The sequence below is a fragment of the Solea solea genome, chromosome 3 (genome assembly GCF_958295425.1).
Source record: "Solea solea chromosome 3, fSolSol10.1, whole genome shotgun sequence".
Classification (NCBI taxonomy): domain Eukaryota; kingdom Metazoa; phylum Chordata; class Actinopteri; order Pleuronectiformes; family Soleidae; genus Solea; species Solea solea.
In genome coordinates, this window is record NC_081136.1 from 13,706,272 (window position 1) to 13,728,959 (window position 22,688).

Below are 22,688 nucleotides of genomic sequence, written 5' to 3' on the forward strand. Positions count from 1 at the left end.
TTCCACAAATGCAAAGTACTTCTATGGAAAAGGTGTTGTGAAAAGCAACAAGGGAGGAACATGAAACCAAAAAACATATTTGCGCTATAGAACACAGACACATGGTGACATTAAGCATTTATTTTTTAGCTTAAAGCATTGACTAACAAAATGAAAATTAGTACAAAAACATGAAAAAAAAAACAAAACAATGAAAAATATACAGTAAAAACATAAACCTCTTTTATAAAAACTAAGATCCCAACATAATCTAAGATACTAATGTTCAACTAAGGAATGCCGTTGGTATACTAAAATGGCAGTGGTAATCAAAAAGTAGTTTTTACTGACAGTGATTGGTCGCTGAAGAGCTGATTAAATGATAAACTGGAGGAAAATCTAAAACAAACCATGATCCTGTAAATAATTGCAATTGCAATTGCAATAATTGCCTATGTAAGTATTAGAATTTCTCCGCTGCCTCTGCTTTTTCTTCCCCGGGATGAAGAAAAAAAATATTTTGCATATAAAAACTCACTGATACTATAAGATTATGTTTGAGGGTGATCCAGCCAGCCCCGTAACACCATGTTAAAAATTGTGTGACCATGGGAAACATCATTCATTTTCTACCACTTTATCCTCCACATGAGGGTCACTGGTGCCAATCCCAGCTGAAATAGCCTGAAAGGCGGGGTACACCCTGGACAGGTTGCTAGTCCATCACAGGGCCACATAGAGACAAACAACCATTCACTCTCACGGGTCAATATAGAGGGTCAAATTTGCCCAAATCTGCATGTTTTTGGACTGTGGGAGTAAACCGGAGAAGGCCCATGCAAAAAAAACATTAAAAAGAAAACAAAATCACTATAATCATGGAATACAGTTAAAAACGAACGGCAGTGACTTTGTAAATTATGATCCTCTGTAATCATACATTTGTTTTTTGACCAAATTCCAATCATAATGTTCAAACAAACCAAGAAAAGGGCTCTTTGGTTTTCTTGTATTAGATCAACATAATGCACGGACATGCAGACATAAATGACATCATGATCGACGAAATGCTCTTCAGTCACTATCGCTGCGTTCTCCTCTTTGCATCAGCCTCTTGCCGGAAGAGGGCAAGGCCACCTCTGGCTTTTTATTTTTCACTTTGCTGTTGAGGAAAAAAACAAACAAGAAAAAAAAACAGGATGACTGACACATATGAAGTCGTTTTGATTAATGTACTCAACCTGCCAACTGGTAAACTATATACACCAAAGTTGAAGAATCCTATATAAAGCATTTACAATATAGATTAGATAATATCAAAACACTAAGTCTAATCAAATCTGATCTAGTGGCTGAATTATACAGTCATCATTAAAAATGGGGGGAAAAAACACTATTATATGTGGAGCAAGTGCAATTTCATAAGAATACAGTGACCTCTACTGGCAGCAGATTTCTACAACAGACAGCAATAAGGTTAAAACTGCAATCATCTGGAGACATGTTCACAAAAGGGAGAGGAAAAAAAAACAACCCTCTCTAAAGTTTACAAAAAAAAAAACCTAGTTATTTGTATCTATTCACCCTGTGCTCACTGGCACCAATACCCTGGATTAGTCAACAATGGAATTATTTATTAGAATAGGTATTTATAAAACAGAACTTGCACAGATCATTTAACACACCAAACTGTCTTAGTGAAATTCTGGTGCATCACAATACCTTGTTTTGTGATGAGGTTTTTTTTTTTTTTAATTCATTCATTTATTTTTAATAGCATCACAGCTCTAGATCATAATCTAATCTTGAAGTACCTGGAGATTTACACCCATATTGTTCACTGTGGTTCTGATGCATTTCTTACCTCTCTCTATCAAGCAGCTCTAAACCGTCATTAATCCTTTTGAGCATCTCATATCTTTCACGCCCCTTAACCTGCAGGAGAAATGACCAGAATATTATTCCAAGCATGGAAAATGTACTGCAGAACTCCAGCTGAGGACCACGACGCATCTTTACTCACATTGAGGACGAAAACCTCCTTCTCTTCCTCCTCTGCGCTGGAGGCAGACTTGCTCTTCTTCATTATCTCAGGAGCTGCTGGAGTGCTCTCTTCAAGGGAAAAACAAATTAAGGAAAGATTAATGAGCAAGGTAGATGGGATGGAATCTGAAATCCAGCATATTTCAACACAAACATACTTCGTTTCTTGGGTTGCTTGGTGCCATTTTGAGTCTTTGTGCTATTCTCCTCCTCAGTTTTTCGGTCCCTTCCCGGGCAAGCACAAACACGGACCTCGAAGCATCTCCGACCCAAGACCAATCCCCTAGGAAGAAAAAGAGGACAGTTCAAGGAACTAAATATCATTTTGACTACAGATCATGTGGTCTGTGCCCTGTATCACTTCGCACTACACTAAATCATCTTATTCAACACTTTGTCAACATCCAAAATACAATTTGTCTTGATGTACAGTTAACTATCTAAAACATAAAGCAGAATCAAGTTTTACTCTGGAGTCTCAAGGGTGAGGATGGTGAGGATCGGCCTCCGGTTCATCCCGCCCATGCAGGAGCTGTTGCACATGAAGCTGAGGAGGATTGTCGTCATTTCAGAGCCAAGCTGAATCAAGAAAAGTATAATGGGTTAAATTCACGGCTTATTAAGGTTTATAAAATGAAGGAGTGCAACTTAGCCACCATCAGATAAAGACATTCTATGACCATAGGAGCATTTCAAAGCAACACCGTTTTGTTCAAATGCTTTATGGTAACAAAATTACAGACAGCTTTTACAGAGTTTAAGTTGAGAAGCTGTACCTGTGGGGGCTCATACGGAACAGTCACACTCTGCCTCTTTGTGTGCTGATCCTCAAAATACAGAGCCCTCTGGCTCCCTTCCACTCTAATCAGGTGACTTCGATGGTCTGCAGCTGATATGAAAAACATTGGAAAAAATATTTTAATCACTACAAAACTGATTATTTCAAAAACAGATTTCACTTAAAAAAGGAACATTTTTAATACAACATTGTCCTTACTGTCCTCATTCTGGTGATGAGGACATCTGCGCACCACATCGGCCACATGCTCCGTCTTTTTGTATACCGCGGTGGCTCTCAGCACAGCGCCTCGAGGAGGCTCTTTGGCCACTAGCACTTCAACGGGGGTCGTTTTGGCCAGCTGGCAGTAGAGCTTGTTGAGGAGCTCCGAAAACTGAGAGATTCACAAGGAGAAAGCCAGAAAATAAAACTTAAATTCTACACACATAACGTGATGACTGAAGTCTAAAATCTTTACCAAAACTGTTCTTAAATACCAAAATTCACTACTGGTAAAAGTAGTTAAAGATACTCTTTCTAAAGAAACAAAGTAAGGTTCCCCAGAGCCATAAGTCCAGTTTCTTACAATTAAAAACTATGCTTTACCTTGCTATCGCCGTTTTAACCATTTCAGTGCTGGATCAAGGCGGCGTAGGAACATGTCCTGTCATGTCAGAGCTGTTCTTTACAACCAGACAGCAGCTCTCCCACAGACCGGAGGACAAGTCAGGGGCGGGGGATTCAGTGCAGACCACCCTAACTTAACCAATCTGACCAACTGCAATGCACTGCTGCATGAGTCACACACAAAAATAAATGCCATTGGCTGTTCAAGCACTGTGAATGAATGTAGACCTTTAAAATTGAGCAAATAGTCACAATGAGATTCCACATGTATGCCATCAAGAGACACAAAAGAATGGAGTTTCAACACTAAGCTACGGTAAGATATTTGATTTTAACGTTACAACATATTTTTTATACTTTTTACAGCCTCACAGGCGATGAAGTGAGCTCACTACATCTTTTCCATTCACAGAGTTCAAATTTTAAAATTGTGTTTAGTTTAATACAACACCAAAGAGGACCAGGGAATCAGCATGCGAGTATTAGTATTAGACTATGGGTGGATGAAAATTGTCTGTGAGTAGTGCCACAGCTCTGGGCAGCTCTTGAAATTCTTTGTCTCAGGCAAGGAGCTCAGACTTGCACTCTATACCAAGTTTGGTTGCACGATAACCTGCTGTGGACAATGTTGAAATTAAAATTTGGGATCTAGCATGTAAAATCTGAGTATTTTTCATACACAATTTCTGACATTCGGTATAAAATGTAAGACTTTCTAGCCCGGGATTTCTTACAGTGGAGGTGACTGATTTGGCTGTGCCAGACTTCTGAAAGCGAAGTTGGAAGCCATATTCCCCAGGGTAATCAGTAGTGACCGGAACAGTGGAGGATGGGGGAGTAACGCAATCTTTAGGCAACATCTCCGGTGGTGGGAGTTCAAAAAGATTCTCATCAAACTGCACATCCAGCACTTGATCTGGGATGAGCTGCAATAGAACAAAAGTGTCAGTTTGCCTTCTTAACAAATTCAGTTTAAAAACAAATGAATATTGGGGGGAAATCAGAATGTAAGAATACTTTTACAGCTATTCAGTGAAATTTTGCTAAGGTAGGGTAGAGGTAGACCAGCTTACCAACATGTCCATATTCTCTCCCCTCCATGCCTCATGTGACATGTCAGTTGTTGGTGGGATGCCAGAGATGGAGGCATTCACTCTGCAAAAACAAACAAAGTTAAACTTTTTTTCTGCAGGACAGTTACACTTACAAGAAGTTATCCATGATCATAAAAACTTACACTCTCCCCCACAGCTCCCTGAAGGAGTCATCCTGGCTCAGGGGCAGGTCCTGGCTCAGGGTCAGACAGTCAAGACCTTGCTCTTCCATCATTTATTTCTCGCCTTCGCTCAGCAGAGAAAATGAGGGAAGAGCCGAAGCGCAGGAGTGCTGGTGAAAACAGGAAGTAAGTCCTTGTCTGAGACATGTCACGTATGAAACTACTCAATCTCTACCAAACAACTAACTCTACCAACAGTTTCAGCAGCAAATGATTCACATGTGACTTTACACATAGTATAAAGTAAGCTTACCATGAATAATCAAGTCAAGCAAATACTAAGAAAGCTAAATAAGTTTGAATTTCATGGCTTTTATTTTTTCATATTTACTTTAACTAAAACAATGAAACAGAAACATGTTTCTTTAAAAATATCTAGCTCATTCCAAAGTAATATTGACAATGATCTATAAATTGCATGATAGTGTGCCATATTTTATGTGGGTCCATAATTAAAAAAATATTTTGGATCGAAAGCACTTGTACAGACGTGATTTTATGTAAAATGACACATTAAGGACAAATCTCCAAATCGAATGAAAACTAAGTTGAAAACAATATGGTTTGAAAAGAATTTCAGTCAGTATTTTAGTTTTATTGAAGATACCGTAACGCTGCTACACAGGAAATTCAAGTTTCCCTAAACGAACATTCAGTCGGCCTTCTACAAATTGGGGATATAAATAAAATAAACGAATATAACCACCATTTTTTCTCAAATAGACAGAAATAATCACATGTGTGAGAAATGGAAAGAGTGGAAACAACGAACGTGTCTGTCCGTAGAGCCCAAAATACTACACATGCTAATGTTAGCCTACGTCCATTTTACGTCGAGCAGAAGGCCAAAAACACTGAATGAACCAGGCTTCGCTAGGCCCCACGGTCCAAACATTTCACCGCTAAAAAAAAACCCTAATGAATACAACTGTCAACTGTGTCGACACCGGAATGACAAGTGTTTATGCAGCGTACTGTTATTGTTGCTCTGTCGCTTCTGTGTGGCTACCGAGTTAGCTCCCCTAGCTAAAAAGTTAGCTCTACTTTTTGACTAAGGCTAGCTCACAGCAGACAAACTTTCCAACTGGGCAGCGTTTACCGGCGGATTCACTTTTGCGTGCATGAATGAGAGGTGCGCGAAACACGCAGCTACCTTTGAACGCCGCGCCGCCGCTGTCCAAGAAAGAGGAGTCACAGGTGAAAGTGGACGCGACGAGCTGAAACGACAGAATAAGCCAAAATATTGTGAGCCGATGTGGACCACGTTGTTTTTGTCGGGGATTCCCACTCAGACGACTAGGGACTGATTTTTAACTCCGCCTAGCGTCCAATCAGGGAGAGGCCCGCTCTTCTGATGCACTCAAACGCAACACCCATAGACATTATGGAGGAACAACAACGCAAAACACACTCTGCTGCTTTTAGAACTATCTGAAATATTATAAAGGGTGATAAACACAGGGAGAGAGTTTTGGATGTGTTGTATTTCATTGTTTTGTTTTGAGAGTGTTGAATGTGTTGTATGTTATTGTTGCAGCCGTGTCAAAGGAGCATCTATCTATCTATCTATCTATCTATCTATCTATCTATCTATCTATCTGTAGAACTAAGGCCATAAACTTCATGATAATATTACCAAGAATACTTCAATAATTAGACAAATCAATCCCCTCAATCTAATAATATTTTAGTTAATCTGCAACAATATATATAATACTTTCCATGTTTTATATCAATGAGACATCATCTTTAAACAAACTATTTTAATTGGTCACTGATTGTTTATAAACATATAACACATCAAAACAATTACATTACTTTCTTACTATACTTATTTAATAAATAAAATATTCCTATTTCTATTTATCTCTGTTAGAGAGAGTTTTCTGTTTTTTCTACATTTGCAGATTCAGAGACTTAGATAATTGTTGCCTGCTCATGACATGATTCCATTAAAAAAGTGTCACATCTTAAAATGTATGCAAATCAATCTCACAACTTGTGCGTATTTATGGATGAAGAACCCACACTCTGCTTCAGCCTCTGTTTCCTCCATGGTAGGTCGAAGGTCATCTCTGAAGTCTCCCCTGAGGATGGTCATGGTTAGATTGTTTCCTCCTGTGTGGCTCTGCTCATCGCTTCTCCTTTACATTGTTCAGAGATTACATTTGAGTTTAAATCAACTGATCAGCAACAGGCAGGACACAGGGGACGCACTTCCATACCCCTGTGGATCAGATGGATTCCGTGCAGGACCTCACTCAGGTGACTGCAGTCATGCCACTTGTGCTATGCTGCGTGTTTTCCTAAACCGGCACCTAGAATCAAATGCAAACACTAGGCACTGAATATTATTAGTGCCTCTTTGAGTCAGTGTGGCTGTTTGACCTTTGAATGAATGTGCTAACGTTGCCAGCGAGTCCAACTTGATCCTGCATGCAGACACAACAGTGAGTATGAAGGGAACATCATTAATTACAATGTCTTAAATGATGGTGCAGGAGATTCGGTAAGTAAGTAATACCATGTGAAAGATCATATTTTACTCATGACACGTCATATGACGTAGAAGCAGGACGCATGTGTGTGTTTTGAATTCTTTCCACTTGTTACAAAGGCCATAGGGATCCACCCCGGAATCACTGACTGCAGACCTGTACAAGTCAGAAACCTTCATATACAAGATTCACCTTTTCAACTCAACTTTTATAGGTTAATAATTATAATCTGGAGCCATTTCATAGATTAACGATATTATCCTGATTTGGTTATTGTATTCTAATTCACTCATTAGGTTGTGTGGACTCATATTAAAGGTCCAGTGTTGCAAGATCAAGGGAAAAATTCTTAGTTTTTTTATGGCTTTAGAATAATTATAATGACATGCATTATAGATTCCCAAAATGCCACCATCAATGGGCCAAAACATTTATTTTTTTGTTCACTGTTTCATCCATGTTGGTATCCTCTCCGACTGTGATTTAATTCATTACCTTGTAATTTTTTTTTTTGGGGGGGGGGGGCTATTATATCTATTTGGTTTGGCTATTAAACCAACTTTGTTACTATGTAACAGATTTGTTACATAGTTTATAGTCTGTTGCTGATTGTAATTTCCGATAGTTTAGTCCACCTCTCCACTATTTCAGGTCACATCTATATTGAATCTTTAAAAACTTGATACTTGATACAGTTCAGACATAGGAACACAGAAACACCCCAGTTTTGTGCAAATGTTGCAGCCTGTCACACACAGACACTGACCATGCACACACACACACACACACAGCACACCAGCTATCCATCATGCAACTCAATTTACTATAGCATGATTTTGAACTTGCTGACCTCACTGGTGTGAATACTGTACCTCCTTGTACTGACCTGTGTTTGTGTTTAAAACATGCACCAGTTTCCCGCTTGGGTACAACACAGGTGACATTTTGCGATAATAATGTGCTGAACAGAGGATTTTGCCGCCAACTGTTGTGTGCATGTGCTCCTTTATACCCTTTCTGCTCCTAAACTTGTCATTCCGTCATTGTTCTCTGAATGAATACATGCAATATTTTTGTTTAAATGTCATATCTATATCTGTCTCTCCTTGTGTAACCATGCTGGCTGGAACTGCACGCCACTGTTCTGACAGTGTAAAGTTTCTCTACATTTAGTAAGAGCCACCGACGCACAGTTGACTGTGTTCAGGGGCCTCGGCTGTGCATGATGGGTGTCAAGTTTCGTTACCCCACACTCTTTCTCTGTGTGCGTATGATGGCAGCAAAAGGAAAAAGCAGGGAGAGTGTGACGTGAGGTGGGGGTGTGTCTGCAAGGGATGGGCTTGTATCCTTTTATTTAGATACCAAGAGCAGATCTTTTTCCCCTGAACTATTGGCAGATTCTATAACACAAACTTTTGGCATATTCTATAACACACCATCACTCCTGTCCACAAACCTCTCCTCACCACACCTACACTGCTAACTCAGGTAGTGGCAGCTTCCAGATTTAGGGTCCACCTGTTGCCTGTTGTACGAGGATTAAGCTTTGTTGTGTAAAAGAGGGGGAGGATGTACGCAGCAGGGTGAGCTGTGGTGTGTGACCTCTTTGGCATGTGATCTGAAATAGACAGGGATTTGTGGCTGTCAGGAAGACAGACAATGGCAACCGGGGAGTCAAAGACGAGCCCCTATGAGAAATGTTGAGTCATAGGTTGGTGCATGTTGTACTGCAGGTTTGGGTTCACTTGAGGTCCAGCATCTTTGGATCCATGTAGCCTTTATATTGTACCTTTAATAAATGAGTTAGCTGCATCACTTTTAGAATGTTACGTTTTCCCCAAAGACAGGAGGCGCAGCAAAACGTAACCTACAAGACCACTCTACATCTCCTATCGCACCCACACTCCCAACAGCCAGAGTGTATATCAATCAATTTTATAAATATTATAAAAATTAAAACACCAAGAGCAAAGAGAAATCTATTATTAATTATAATTATAAGAAGCAAAAAATTGTGTGAAGAAGAAGTTTAAAGGTCAAGTGTGTTAGAATTATTGATGACTTCTAATGGGAGAAACTAAAGAATGTCTTTTCTGCTGCTCTGAGAAACTATGGCCTTCACATACGTAGAAGAATGTCATTCTTCTTTATTCCTTTATTCTTATACACTTAGGAGAGAACAGAAAGATAAGTCCTTACATGTAGGTTAGGAAAGCGATCTACTTTGTTAGTTTTGATGTGTCCATTCTACTTCTGTTGTAAAGACCAGTTGATATCACATTGCTCACAAAACTTGGCCCTGCTTGAGACCAAATTTGGCCGTTAACGATCTTCCAGATACAGAAAAAGTGTTACTGATTTAAAAAGGAATCTTAAAATGTAAACACACGTGTCTTAGTAAGCGCTTCAGCTCTTACACAGCAGCATAAGAAAGACCAGACTCCCTTGTCTGTCAGGTCCCATCAGTCTTCTCTTGGTCTTCTTCCTGAACACATGCTCTCTCTCCCCTTTCATCTGCAGCCAATGGCAGTTAAGGTCAGGAGAATCGTCCTCTGTTCTGTCGCAGTACCTTAAGATCGGGCCTCTGTGGACTAACAGCCTCACCCTTCACTCCCCTCTCTCCCCCCCTTTGGAGGTGTGCACGTGGGTGTTCGTCTCTCCCAGGACTGACTCACACATTTCAAAGAAGGCGCAGGACAGGACGCACTGGGTTGTTCACTCTCTTTCTCCCGTTTGGATTTTACTTTCCCAAACGTTTTTTTTGGTCCAGGCTTAATTTGGGGGATTGTTGTCCCTGTGGAGGAGTTTCACGTGTCTCCATTTGGCACTTGACGCATCTGTCACTGTGACTCCAACTGCGTGTCTGGAGCCGTCAAAGTCATGCCGGCCGGGTTTCAGCAACTCGGAGGGGAGGTAAATTTATCTAGTGATCTTTTCACTCCTCATCAGTGTTGGCTGCTCTTCTTCATTACTCTCAAAACGGATCTGGAAATCCGCGTGCTCTTCGAAAAGCCGTTTGTGCATTTCACTTTTGCTCCGTGCGTCGTGTTTTTATTCGGAGAGGTTTTTACGCACGGCGTTGTCACTGTCATACCCAGATAATGTCATGGAGGTCTCAGTCTTGGGTGTGACAAATTGCAATTTGCCTCATCCAATTAAAAAAAAAAAAAGAAGCAAATCTTAACTGACTGATCGGGTAGAAACTAACATTTATATGGAATATGAAATTAAATTATTGGCAAGAACGTCTCACAGCTTTAAACACACCCACACGATGTTGAAAATGACCAGTTATAACAAAAAAACACACAAGGTACAAACTGATGATAAGAATCAGCATTAATATGTGCGGAATCGCAGCAACCTGCAGAAACAATAGATGATTTTGTTTTAGCAGCAAGAACAACTCACACCAGCCCTCTTCTGACAGGGCTTCGGCCCTTATTTAGTTCTAAGTTTGACCTTGACCATGCAAATAGCTCCGTTTACAGGTCACAGCGCAGTGTTGTTGGTTTTGTAAGGCCACAGTTTGACAGGTTCACTGCCCTCATTAACAATAGCAACAGTTTTTTTTATTGAAGTTCGTTTTATTCCTTTGATTCTGCAGAGTTTGATCTATATCTGGAAGCATCATTTCACAAAATGATCATGCTTTAAAGTTTCCTTTAGCTGCTGAAGAAATGAGCAGGTTGATTCCCTAGATGATCTGGCCTTAATAAAAAAAAATCCATTTAACAATAAATTGGGACATCACAAGAAGTCAAAGATCACATTTTCTATTGATCGAACTGCACAGTATGAGAAGTTCATGTTAAAATGCTATATATATTTTAATGTGCCCTTCTGTTTGAATTGCTGCTAACCATGTTAATAAAGGCAGGATTTATGCCAGATGAGTACAAACACAGATAAGGTGAAGTGTAATGGAGGATAAAAACGCTGGCTTCTATTGTTTTACCTTTTCTGCAAGGACAGAAGGAAACAAGCGCCCTTTTGTTTTGGGTCATTAATACCAAACACCACTTATCTACAGACTCAACACAGCAAGGTCAAGGCACCATAGAAACTTTCACTCACTCATTTTCTGCCACTTTATCCTCCTCCTCGGGCAAACTCACACAGAGACGAACACGCATTCACTCACACATTCACACCTATAGTCGATTTTGAGTGTCCACTTAACCCAGTCACCAAACTGCATGTCTTTGGACTGTAACCGGAGAAAACCTGCATGCACATGGGCAGAAAATAAATGCAAAGTCCACTGGGATTCAAACCTGGTGACCTTTTTGTTGAGGAAACAATGCTGGCCACTGCTCCGCCGTGTGACCTAAGAAACATTTGTGGGGGAAAAAATAAAAACAGAACAGACTGATCACATATTTATTTTTAAATGTATGTATAGAGTTGCTTTATAGAATTCCCCTTTGATTTAACAGTTGATATTAACACTTAAAAATATATATCTTGTCTTTGTCCGGCTGCTTTAATAGAATATCAAATCACCAGTACTTCTCTGCTTTAGACAAAGATCTGAGTGTAAACTATAATCTGTTACTCTTTGAGATTTAAACACACTTCACTGGACGGGGAGGACTTGATCTCCCCAAGGTCGTCTCGTCTGTCACCTTGGAGACAGGTGCCTGCGGCCTGATGGGAAACTAGAGGGAAGTAAAAGTTCAGGCATTAACATAACATTAAAGTGGCCAGTGAAGTCACTGACATGGTCTTTCATCTGGATCACGGTTATATTTAGTTGATCTTAACAGTGGGGCTCTTAAGTAAGTGTATACTGTGATCAATCCTGCTGTTTCTACAAAAACGCATAATATTACTCACTCATGATGGTAATTATATGATTTTTTGTTTGTTTGTGTGTGTGTGTGTGTGTTTTTTCTGCAGACAGTTACTGGAACCCTTGCGCTCTCCGTTTTCACGGCTGTGCTGGGATCTCTGGAGTTTGGATACAACATTGGTGTCATCAATGCCCCTCAGAAGGTAAGAACAAACAAACAAACAAAAAAAAACAAGTCTGGAATTAAGAGACGAGACAGTGTAAATAGAAGTGTTGGTTCATGCAACACAGTGGCATGTGTTCAGTTGTCAACCGAGTTGTTTTCTCGTTATTCCCTGAATTTACACGCTGGCGTGTTTGATGCCACAACATCCTGCCCTGATGTGTCACGGCACGTGATGCTGTGAAGTCAAGTCAGTCCATGCAAAGAGAAGGAAGATGAGGGTATAGAGGGGAAGACGGGTGGCGTGGCTGAGAGTTAGTGCAAAACCTTTGGGGATGTTTGTTGCTGTTGATGTTAATGTGTTGCTTCTGTTTAGTCTCTGAGAACAGAAGCAGTCTGAACAAGTGTCTCTTTTGTTCAAGAAAAAACAAACAAACTTATGAGCTGAGTCATGTTGAGGTGATTTAGTATTTTCACAGTAGTTTTTTACTCAATCAGAGAGAAACATTTGCGACAAAGTTGGACCATTAGGTTTTAAAATGACTGCTTATGGTTAGTGGCAAATTCATCAATCACTGTTGGGAAATAGACCAAGTAGATATTTATGGTTTTGTATCAGCATCAGATATGAACAAGTATTATCAAGTAGGGCTGAAACAAATCATTTTCATTTTTGAAACATCACAATTAGAAAATCAACCAGGAAACCAGCTTAATTGATTGATATTTGGCAAATTATAAGTGTAATACATGCATGTTGAATAAACATTAAAAGGTCCAGTGTGTGAGTTTAGGGGATCTATAAATCTATAGAGAATGTATAAACACAAATTGAATTCAACATTTAGAATTATGTTTTCATTAATTTATCATCACCTGTAAATAATAATCATTAAAAAGAAAAGATAATATTACCCTCCCCTTCATTGCATTAAATATTGCACACTGATCCTTTGAGTCACACAACAACAACAATATGTTAAGTATTTAAATATACAGTTTGCAGCTTTTGCCAACTTTTAAAGCCAGGTCAGTTCAGCTCTTAAAGTATTTTTCTGTTATATTTTAGTCTGATCAAGTTAAAATATCTATTAAGTATCAATTTAAAATGCCAGTTTTTAATTCAATAGGTTTTTTTATATATATATAAAAGAAGATACTCATTTATTATTCATCTGGATGTCAGTATTTTATAAAATGTCATCTTGTTGAATCAAAACATTTGGTGTCATTAACTGCATACAAAAGGAAAAGGAAATGCTCTAGTGACTTAAAACATTCTGTACTATATCAATCGCTACCTTAAGAGTCAATGGAGCATTCTTTGATCACAGCATGTTTTCATGCTGTTTATATTGTTTAATTCCATAGTTACTCTATTATCTCGGGGGTCCAGTGTCCATTGTTTTAACTAGTGTATATTAGTTTTCTACTGCACCCTCACAAGTACTTTTTTTCATTTATGCATATGAATTAATACAAGAAAATCACAGCATCACACACTTCAGCACATACTGTACATACTGTACAAAACATGAACAGGGAAATACCTTCAAACACAGGCAGCTGAGACACTGGGAACAGGAGCTAACAGAAGAGAATGAACTGACACTTAAGAGCAAAGAGATTAAATACACTTGGAACTCAGAAGACACAGGTGACTCACATTAGGGCCGACAGGACAGAAAGTCAACAGGAAGTAAAACTAAATAACCAACAAAGTAAAACAGGAAACTAACACAAGCGAGAACCACTGAAAAACTAAAGTCCATGGAAATAAAACTCAGTTATCAGGAAAAAGTGACAGACCTGTCCAACATTAAGCAAATGTAAGCTTAAATAACACACAAATAAAAAGGATAGCAAAGTGCATAAGTGGACGTTTGTTTAAAATAGAAATACGGGAGGATAAGAGTCTTCAGATGTTCCACATCTCTAACCAAGTGACTCTCAGTGCGCCAGAGAACAGTCTCTAAGCGTCATACCTCAGCCTATACCATGTTTGAATGTCTGTTAAATGTCAAGTGTTTCTTCTACAGATCATTGAGGCGGAATACAATGCTACATGGGTGCAGCGTTATGGAGAGCCCATCCCCTCAGGGACCCTCACCTCCCTCTGGTCCCTGTCTGTGGCCATCTTCTCCATCGGAGGCATGCTCTCCTCCTTTTGCGTGGGCTTTGTCTCGGAATGGCTGGGCAGGTAGGGAAAACGTGTCTTCTGAAACTCTGCCTGAGGATTTATTATTTTACAAGGATTGCGAATCCTACTGTGTGTTCTCATACAAGAATGAGAACCTAAATATATGAATTGTTCCCAATTTGAAGATGATTCATTGTTCCGTCTGTTTTTTGTTGTATTCTGTCAAGTTACATTACTTTACATGAAAAATGATGTGTAAAGAAAGGCTGATTAATTGAATTCTGAACAGGAAGAGGGATTGTGACTGCAGTGGGATGTCCAGATGAGAGTGATGTCTATAACTGACCTATTATATTTTAAGTAATAATGGCAAATGACATAGTAGTAAGTCGTAAAACTATTTTAGTGTTTATAGCTTTATGTGTATCTCCTATCCACCTTGGCATGGATCCAAAATGGCTTCCAATTTTCCAGTTTCACTCAGTCAGGGCGAAGCTGTGCCCCGGATGCTCCACGTTGACCCACTTTCCTGCTGTCATTTGAGCTGCGATGCAATCCTGAGCGCACATCTTCCACTGAGTGAAAGACGATCTTCGCAGAGCTGGCAGCACTGGGTCACGAGGGGAGTTGGATGGTGGGGGGAATGCACTAGAGTGCACTGAGGGCAAGGTCTTCCACTGTCCACACCGGCTGCCCAGTGAGAACAGAAGGAGCTGAAGATGGAGTTGAGGGGGAGCAGATTCACTTTTACAACTTGACAGTGTGTTCAGTCCATTGTTTATTCACTTAAAGGTCAGAATTTGTGACAATGAATAGTGACACGTCAGGGAACTATGTTGGTACATAACCTAGGGCTTTGTGGCTTCTACATCCCATTTGATTTATAACATTTTCCAAATTAATGGTCTCAATCACAAGTTTCTGGGGTTTTTTTTTCAGTAAAACATTTTTGGTTGGTGTAGTGGTTAGCACTCTTGCCTTTGTAGCAAGAAGACCCGGGGTTTGTGACTGGTCGAGAACAAGGGCCTTTGCATTGGAGTTTGCATGTTCTTCCCTGGTGTATGTGGGTTTTCTGTGGGTTCTCTGGCCCAAAAGATTTGGGGGATTAGGCAAATTGGACACTCTAAACTGACCATAGGTGTGAGAGTGAATGGTTGTCTCTATGTGGGCACTGGATTGGCACCAGTGCCCCCTGTGGCCCTCCTGTGGAGTCCATCGCAGACACCATCCACACTCACACCTCCCCAAATCTGCATGTTTTTGGACAGTGGGAGAAAAGTGAAGAAACCAGAGAAATCCCATACACTCATGGGTAAAACATGCAAACTCCATGCAGCTACAAAACCAAACAATATTTATTATAAAGCGACTACACACAATTATATTCCATTTCTGTCAATAAGTCATACACTGGACCTTTACTTTTTTGATGTTGATTTCAGCTCAACTAGAAGCCATTAAAAGTCCAAGTGTGGAACTGAGAGTTTCAAGCATCGACTGACAGAGTGGAGTATAATTTTGTGCAACAGTGCCCTCTGGTGTCTGAAATAAGACTAGCTCTAAGACTAGTGTGAAGACAAACCAGCTAGTGAATGGATGGAATTTGTACATTCAAGTGATGATGTTATTCTCCTGAATAAATTCCACGGTATTTTTTTAAAAATGATGATAACTTACTTCACGACAGATGTGAATCTATGAGAAGCAATATTGGACATTAAGCCGTGTGTGTGTGTGTTTTTGCAGGAGGAAAGCCATGCTCATAAACAACATGTTTGCCTTCATCGGTGGAAGCTTGATGGGAATGTCCAAGCTCTGCGGCTCCTTTGAAATGATGATCCTCGGACGTTTCATCATCGGGGCCTTCTGTGGTGAGTAACAACCCACTGTCCTGTTACGTATGGGCACATTTAAAATAAGAGTTTAGTACATATGGAAATAAGTTTTTCTTTCTTTCTTTCTTTCTTTTTCTTTCAAACATTCAAAACGGTATAATGGAAAAAAACCAAAACAAACAAAAACAAAGTTAAAATCTCACACTGTATCAAATCATACAATCCACCAGTTTGTTAATCTTTTCTAAATGTAATGTTCTATTTTATGTCATTTCCTCTATACAGTGGTTCCATTTGTAAAATAAAGTTTGGCGTTTGTTATTACTCTGGGCTTAGAACAGTGATATTCCCCTTAAAACGTCTTTCACTGAGTCATCGTTTTCTTGCAAGATATGAATGTTCTGCCTGTCATGTTATGACTCCTCCTCTCTGCAGGGTTGGTGTCAGGTTTGACACCGATGTATGTGGGGGAGATTGCCCCCACCAGTCTGAGAGGAGCACTGGGCACACTGCACCAGCTGGCTATAGTCACTGGTATTCTCATTGCACAGGTACGACAGCACACTGTGATGCTGACGGAAGGATATTTGAATCCTTTTCCTCGTCCATCGTCCTATATGTCAACAAGGACCCGTGTTGTTCTCCTCTCCCTGTGCAGATTCTGGGCCTGGAGTCATTACTGGGCAGCGAGCACTTGTGGCCTGTTCTGATGGGTTTAACCATCGTGCCGACTGTACTTCAGATGGCTCTGCTTCCCTTCTGCCCCGAGAGTCCCAGGTTCCTCTACATCGTCCGCTGCCGCGAACACCACGCCAAGAGCGGTGAGGATGTTCGCTTCATGTCTTTCATTACCTATGTTGATGAGGATACATCTAAATTGCATCCATATGATGGGACATTATAAGATTTATTAAAGGGAAAGCTGAGGATTATTACAACCTTCTTGTCTGGTGTATCTAATAAAGAGGCTGGTGAGTGTTTACTATAATCTGACCAGCTTTTTGTTATGTCCTACATTGTTTACTTTCTGTTGCTGTTGAAAAGCACTGATCATTATTGAAATATATGGCCACACTAAATACACTCTTAATACTATGTTATTATTCCTTTTTATTGTATGTGATAGTATGTGATGTCTTTACAGGCCCCTGAGGCTATGTTACTCACCCCTAGTGTCTTGATGGGACCCTCAGTCAACTAACAAAGGTTAAGTTATGTGATATGTTTAATAGGACCCCTCAATTACATTATTATTATCTTGGCGTTGCCTGACAAAAACCACATTTAACTAGTGGGAAGTGTAAATCCTTGTTTAGTACTTTAGGCACTTTAACCCAGTTTTAACTCTGTGTTCATGCACAAACACATAAATGAACGTTTATTTTAGTGTATATTATTTCAACTAAACATGTTTCCTCATTCTCCGACAACACATCATGGCCATTTTAAGTCCTATATCACGGGTGTCAAATGTACGACACACAAGCCAGAACCGGCCCACCAGAGGGTCCAATCCGGCCCACAGGATGAATTTGTTATGAATTAGAATGTGAAATACTATATTTTTCACTTCCAGATACCTGTGACTAAATATTTGTGCCTTTATAGATCCACGTGTAAATGATAAACCTAGGAATAATAGAAAAATGCTCTTATTTTTCTCAAGAAATGTCATGTTCATAGGTTATTATGCTATTATTTTATTGGTCCGGCCCACTCGAGATCAAATTGTGCTGTATGTGGCCCCCGAACTAAAAATTAGTTTGACACGTGTAGCACCTTCATGTTGGTCCAGTGTGAACGCTCACTCCTTGCACACCTCCTGTGTGCAGGTCTGAGGCGGTTAACGGGCAGGCAGGAGGTGGGCGACATGCTGGCAGAGATGAAGGAGGAGAAGAGGCGGATGGACATGGAGAGGAAGGTGTCCATCCTGGAGCTTTTTCGCTCTCCACTCTACCGCCAGCCCATCATCATCTCCATCATGCTGCAGCTCTCACAGCAGCTGTCCGGGGTCAACGCGGTGAGTTTGGGTTGCTTTTTTTTGTTCGTTTTTTTGTTTGTTTTTTTAATTTAACGTTGCTTTCAGTTCCCACAATGGGCCCTTTGTGCAGCAGCCATTTGGACAGGTCGCAGAGGGGGAAACAACAGGTGTAAACATTCACACAAGTCACTGTCCTGACTTGTGTGAATTGAACAGAGCCATCGTTCCTGGCAAAACGGCTGCTGTGCAAAGGGCCCATTAATCCACTGACACTATTTCAACATGTTTAATGTGATAAAGAAACCTGATGGTTGAATCTGTCAAACAAGGAATCAGCTCAGTCTAATTATTGACTTATTCTGTTTATTCCTTTGGCAGATTTTCTACTACTCCACCACTATATTTATGAATGCAGGAGTCCAGAGTCCGGTCTATGCCACTATAGGAGCTGGTGTGGTGAACTGTGCCTTCACTGTTGTTTCAGTGAGTCATCACATATATACATAACACACCTTCACCTTTGTTTGTCCATGTTCTCTTTTTCCTACATTGGTGTCAAATTTTCATTTTGAACTCAGCGTGATAAACATTACAGTCCTGCTCTGCTCTATTAATGAGCCTGAGTCTCTATCACTGTTTAACAGTGTTATCAGAGCGCAAATAAGATAACAGCCGAGGCCGGCCACCATCCTTCAAATCGCAAACATTTCGACATCCAAGTTTGTTTTGGCAAGTCTAGAAGTTTCAATATCATTAAAAGAGTAAAGTGATTTGATTTTAGACTGGTTTAGCAGCAAGGCTGTTCTACTCTCACATACTGGATCTCAGTGACTGCTGGATGAATTGTTGTGAAATTTGGCTTAAATATAACAATAATAATATCAATAAGAAAAATAATAAAAGTTTGAGGTGAATGGTGGCATTCTCAGACTTTCTAAGAAGATTATTGTTTTCTTCATGTATTTACCTTGAAGGTGAGAGAGTACTTTAAAATGGCAAAGGCCGACACTAAATCAGCATTTAAGTAAAAGGGTGAACAGAAAAGTAAAAGTTACCCAGTTTAGAAACCCCCACAATACTGTAGTAATAATAATAGTATTTATAAAGAATATTTCATGCATAATAAATACAGAAGTACAGAAATAAGAAAATGTTAGGGCTGCGAAGATTATTATGATTACTAAATTAATCATTTATGATAATCGGTTATTCAGATTTATGTTATTTAGGTTAGATTTTTCAGCTTCTTCAATGTGAGTTTTTTCTGGTTTCATTGCTCCATTTGACAAAGAAACCATGAAAACTGTAGACACAGTGTCACAGTAGACACAACAAGGCATCTGAGAACATCATCATGTCACGGTGTGGGAAACACTAATTGACATTTTCTGGCATTTTGTGGACCAAAGAAATACTCGATTAATCAAGAAAACAATTGGCAGGGTGTTCCCCAGGGTGGATTATCGCGATTCTAAATAAAGGGATTATAAATTAAATAAATATGACATATAAACAAAATGGTTTCTTGTTCTGATCATGTTTTCTTTTCATGCAATCTGGCCATGTCACATGTCATACTTACATCTATGTGTTTGTACACACCAACATTTTCTATAAAAGTCTTAAAAAAAGATACACAATGTAGGTGCTACAGTATACTATTAAGAGCTTTAGATGTGAATAACACATCAAATAGTCCGTTGTAATCATTTCCTATGCTGTTTAATCTTAAATCCTCATTGGCTCAAAGTGTTATTTTCTGATAAACAGCTCTTCCTGGTGGAGAAGATGGGTCGCCGGACACTCCACATGCTCGGACTGGGAGGAATGTGCATCTGTGCCATTATCATGACGATAGCTCTGGCTTTACTGGTCAGTCTCCCAAAGAACATAACGTTTACCTCTATACTCCACAAACCTCTGAAAACGTGGTCTTCTTCCTCCTGACAGGAGAGTGTTCCCTTCATGAGCTACATCAGCATGCTGGCCATCTTTGGTTTTGTCGCCTTCTTTGAGGTCGGTCCAGGTCCCATTCCCTGGTTCTTCGTAGCCGAGTTGTTCTCTCAGGGTCCGAGACCGGCTGCAATGGCTGTGGCCGGTTGCTCCAACTGGACGGCCAACTTCATCATTGGCATGGGCTTCCAATATGTCGCTGTGAGTATTATTTAGATCCTGGCATAAAATGACAACTGATGACTTCCCATGCAAAGGGTTATTTCATGGGGCAGAAGTTACATATTCATTTCACTGACCATACACTTGGATGCAAATGTTTAGGCCCACTAAATATCAGGTTTACACCAAATTAACAATTGCTACTGTCGTGCAGAAATTACACTCTTTCAATTGAGAACTGTTCCCGTGCATTAAAAATAAAATATAAAATGAAATACAAAGTCACACTTTAAATCATAATTTTACAGTCATTCCAGTATTGGACACTGAGCAAAATTAGAAGAAGCAATGAAATGTCAAAAAGAAGCCCTCACCTGGTCAGTGGACAAAATGGCAGGTGGTTGAGCACCACAGAGGGCCTATCTGTGCACATCCATGATGTAATGTGTTATCTTCCCCATCTTCCAGGAGCTCTGTGGGCCATACGTCTTCCTAATCTTCGCAGCACTCCTCCTCTTCTTCCTCATCTTCACATTCTTCCGGGTGCCAGAGACGCGGGGAAAGACCTTTGACCAGATCTCAGCGACCTTCCACCATTCCTCTGCGGGAGGGATGATGAACATGGACATGGACATGGACATGGACAGAGACATGGACAAGCCCAGCACCGAGCTGGACTACTTGGGCGAAGAAAGCATAAACTGAAGAGCTTGAAGAGAAACAGAACTGAGTAAAGCTGTGGATGAACTGTATGAATGTGTTTGACTCCAAACATGAATTTTATGACATGTATATTGAGATTTATCTTTATATGCACATGGATTGTGACACCAAAGCAGTGTTTAAGGTGTGTGACAGTTTGGGTGCATTTGAATTGTCCTTTGTTGGTACCACTGCTATTCAAGATTAATAGAGAAGAGTTGTGTCACAACAAAGGCTAATAAAAATAAAAACTTACAGATGACACACATAAGAAACGACTCAGCTGGCTGCAACACTGTCAAGGGAGAGAGAAGGATTTCCTGCACTTTATTTACAAAAATAGGATAATATACAAGCATGGAGTTGCGCAGACTTGCTCTTGTTGAAAGGAGACAACACAACTTTAAAGGGCTCTAAATTCAACTGGAAGGAACAAGATTTAAATCACACTGACGCAGTTTGAGTTTTTAAATTGAATGCTTTGGTGTTTGTATATTCATATTCCTCCAAGTATCTGGAAAAAACATTTTAAAAGGTTTTCTGATTGTGTGTCAGATTTTGCAAAAGAGCAATGAAAAACTTCAATCCAGTATAATGCCAACACTCCATGGTGATCTAACCCCCCCAGAGGGGGCTAAACTGGGTTTTAATCATGAGGTGTATTCCCAGTTTACACTAAGGCAAAGTGCCATAACCAAGTATTTTTTATAGATCAAGAAACTCATTGCACAACCTGTAGAAATAATATTTAATTAATGAAGCAGTCTATTTTACTACTACTTTGTGTGTACATAGTGTGTCGTTTGGTTACTGTTTTAAGGGTGTGAGGGTCTAAGCTCTTTAATTCTTTATACACAATTGCAGGTGTTTGGGTTAGTAAACAGAAGCTTAATGTTATGTAACTAGAATAAGTGCAATCGTTAGAGATTTATATCAAGTGTCACATTTTTCTGGCGTCCTGTCATGTGTGCCCTTTGCTGTCTGTTCCATTAAAAAGGTCCAGTGTGTAACATTTAGGAGGGTTTATTGGCACAATTAGATTATACTGCACATAAGCATGTTTGTATGAATAAAGGTCCTTCGGTTTTCTAAGCCTTAGAAAATGACTTGTATGTACTTCAGGCACTGGCCCTGCTTTATGGAGACCACCATCTTACACCGTCATATTTCTACAGCAGCTCTAATGGACAAGAGGCAGAAACTTACTATGCAAACAAAGACACATCCTTTTTGATATGTGAAGGCCCCTGTAGTTCCCTGACAGACTTGGTAGAGGGAGGGGTGCGCAGGAGATTTTATTCTTTTCCTAAATCTGTAGTCTCATTAGATGTCACCAATTCTTACACAATGGACCAGCATGCATCACTTATACTGAATATCTGTAACAAGTTCAGGGGGGACCTGTAATGTATAGAATGAATATTGATACAGACATGATTGGCATGCGAGTAAAAGGATGTATATAATGTTACCCAAGATGCCTTTGGAGTCATCTGTCATAAACAGACTTAAAGGAATACTTTACCAATCAGCATTTAGCTTTGTATTATTAGAATAGGGGTAATAATTTTGAAAAATGGTGGTTCCCAAGGGGACGGGACCTCATTTCCAGAATGTAAACAGTGTACGCCATCTTTGCCAACAGGACCAAGTGTCACTGGTGGACACGTAACAAAGAAAAGAACGAAAATATTCCTCAACTCAAGGGAAACTGAGGTTGGAAAGCCCAATTTTTCAAAAATACTACCCCTATTCT

The 22,688-nt window shown here is 39.8% G+C and overlaps 2 protein-coding genes across 2 annotated transcripts; one reads left to right on the forward strand and one right to left on the reverse strand.

The window, feature by feature from the left end:
- Positions 1 to 105: 105 nt before the first annotated feature.
- On the reverse strand, positions 106 to 4,806 carry tp53 (tumor protein p53). Its single transcript, XM_058623951.1, has 10 exons — positions 4,665 to 4,806; positions 4,501 to 4,582; positions 4,162 to 4,353; positions 3,020 to 3,194; positions 2,799 to 2,911; positions 2,492 to 2,601; positions 2,181 to 2,305; positions 2,003 to 2,091; positions 1,844 to 1,914; positions 106 to 1,141 (listed from the first exon to the last, which is right to left on the reverse strand). The coding sequence occupies exons 1-10, from the start codon at positions 4,754 to 4,756 to the stop codon at positions 1,054 to 1,056; spliced, it is 1,137 nt and encodes a 378-aa protein (XP_058479934.1). The 5' UTR covers positions 4,757 to 4,806; the 3' UTR covers positions 106 to 1,053.
- Positions 4,711 to 22,024, forward strand: LOC131456003 (solute carrier family 2, facilitated glucose transporter member 4-like). Its single transcript, XM_058623950.1, has 13 exons — positions 4,711 to 4,829; positions 6,765 to 6,968; positions 9,722 to 10,114; positions 12,104 to 12,199; positions 14,199 to 14,359; positions 16,046 to 16,170; positions 16,570 to 16,685; positions 16,793 to 16,955; positions 17,967 to 18,154; positions 18,494 to 18,598; positions 19,886 to 19,987; positions 20,066 to 20,269; positions 20,699 to 22,024. Exons 3-13 carry the CDS (start codon positions 10,082 to 10,084, stop codon positions 20,933 to 20,935), a joined length of 1,530 nt encoding a protein of 509 aa, XP_058479933.1. The 5' UTR covers positions 4,711 to 4,829; positions 6,765 to 6,968; positions 9,722 to 10,081; the 3' UTR covers positions 20,936 to 22,024.
- The last annotated feature ends 664 nt before the right edge of the window (positions 22,025 to 22,688 follow it).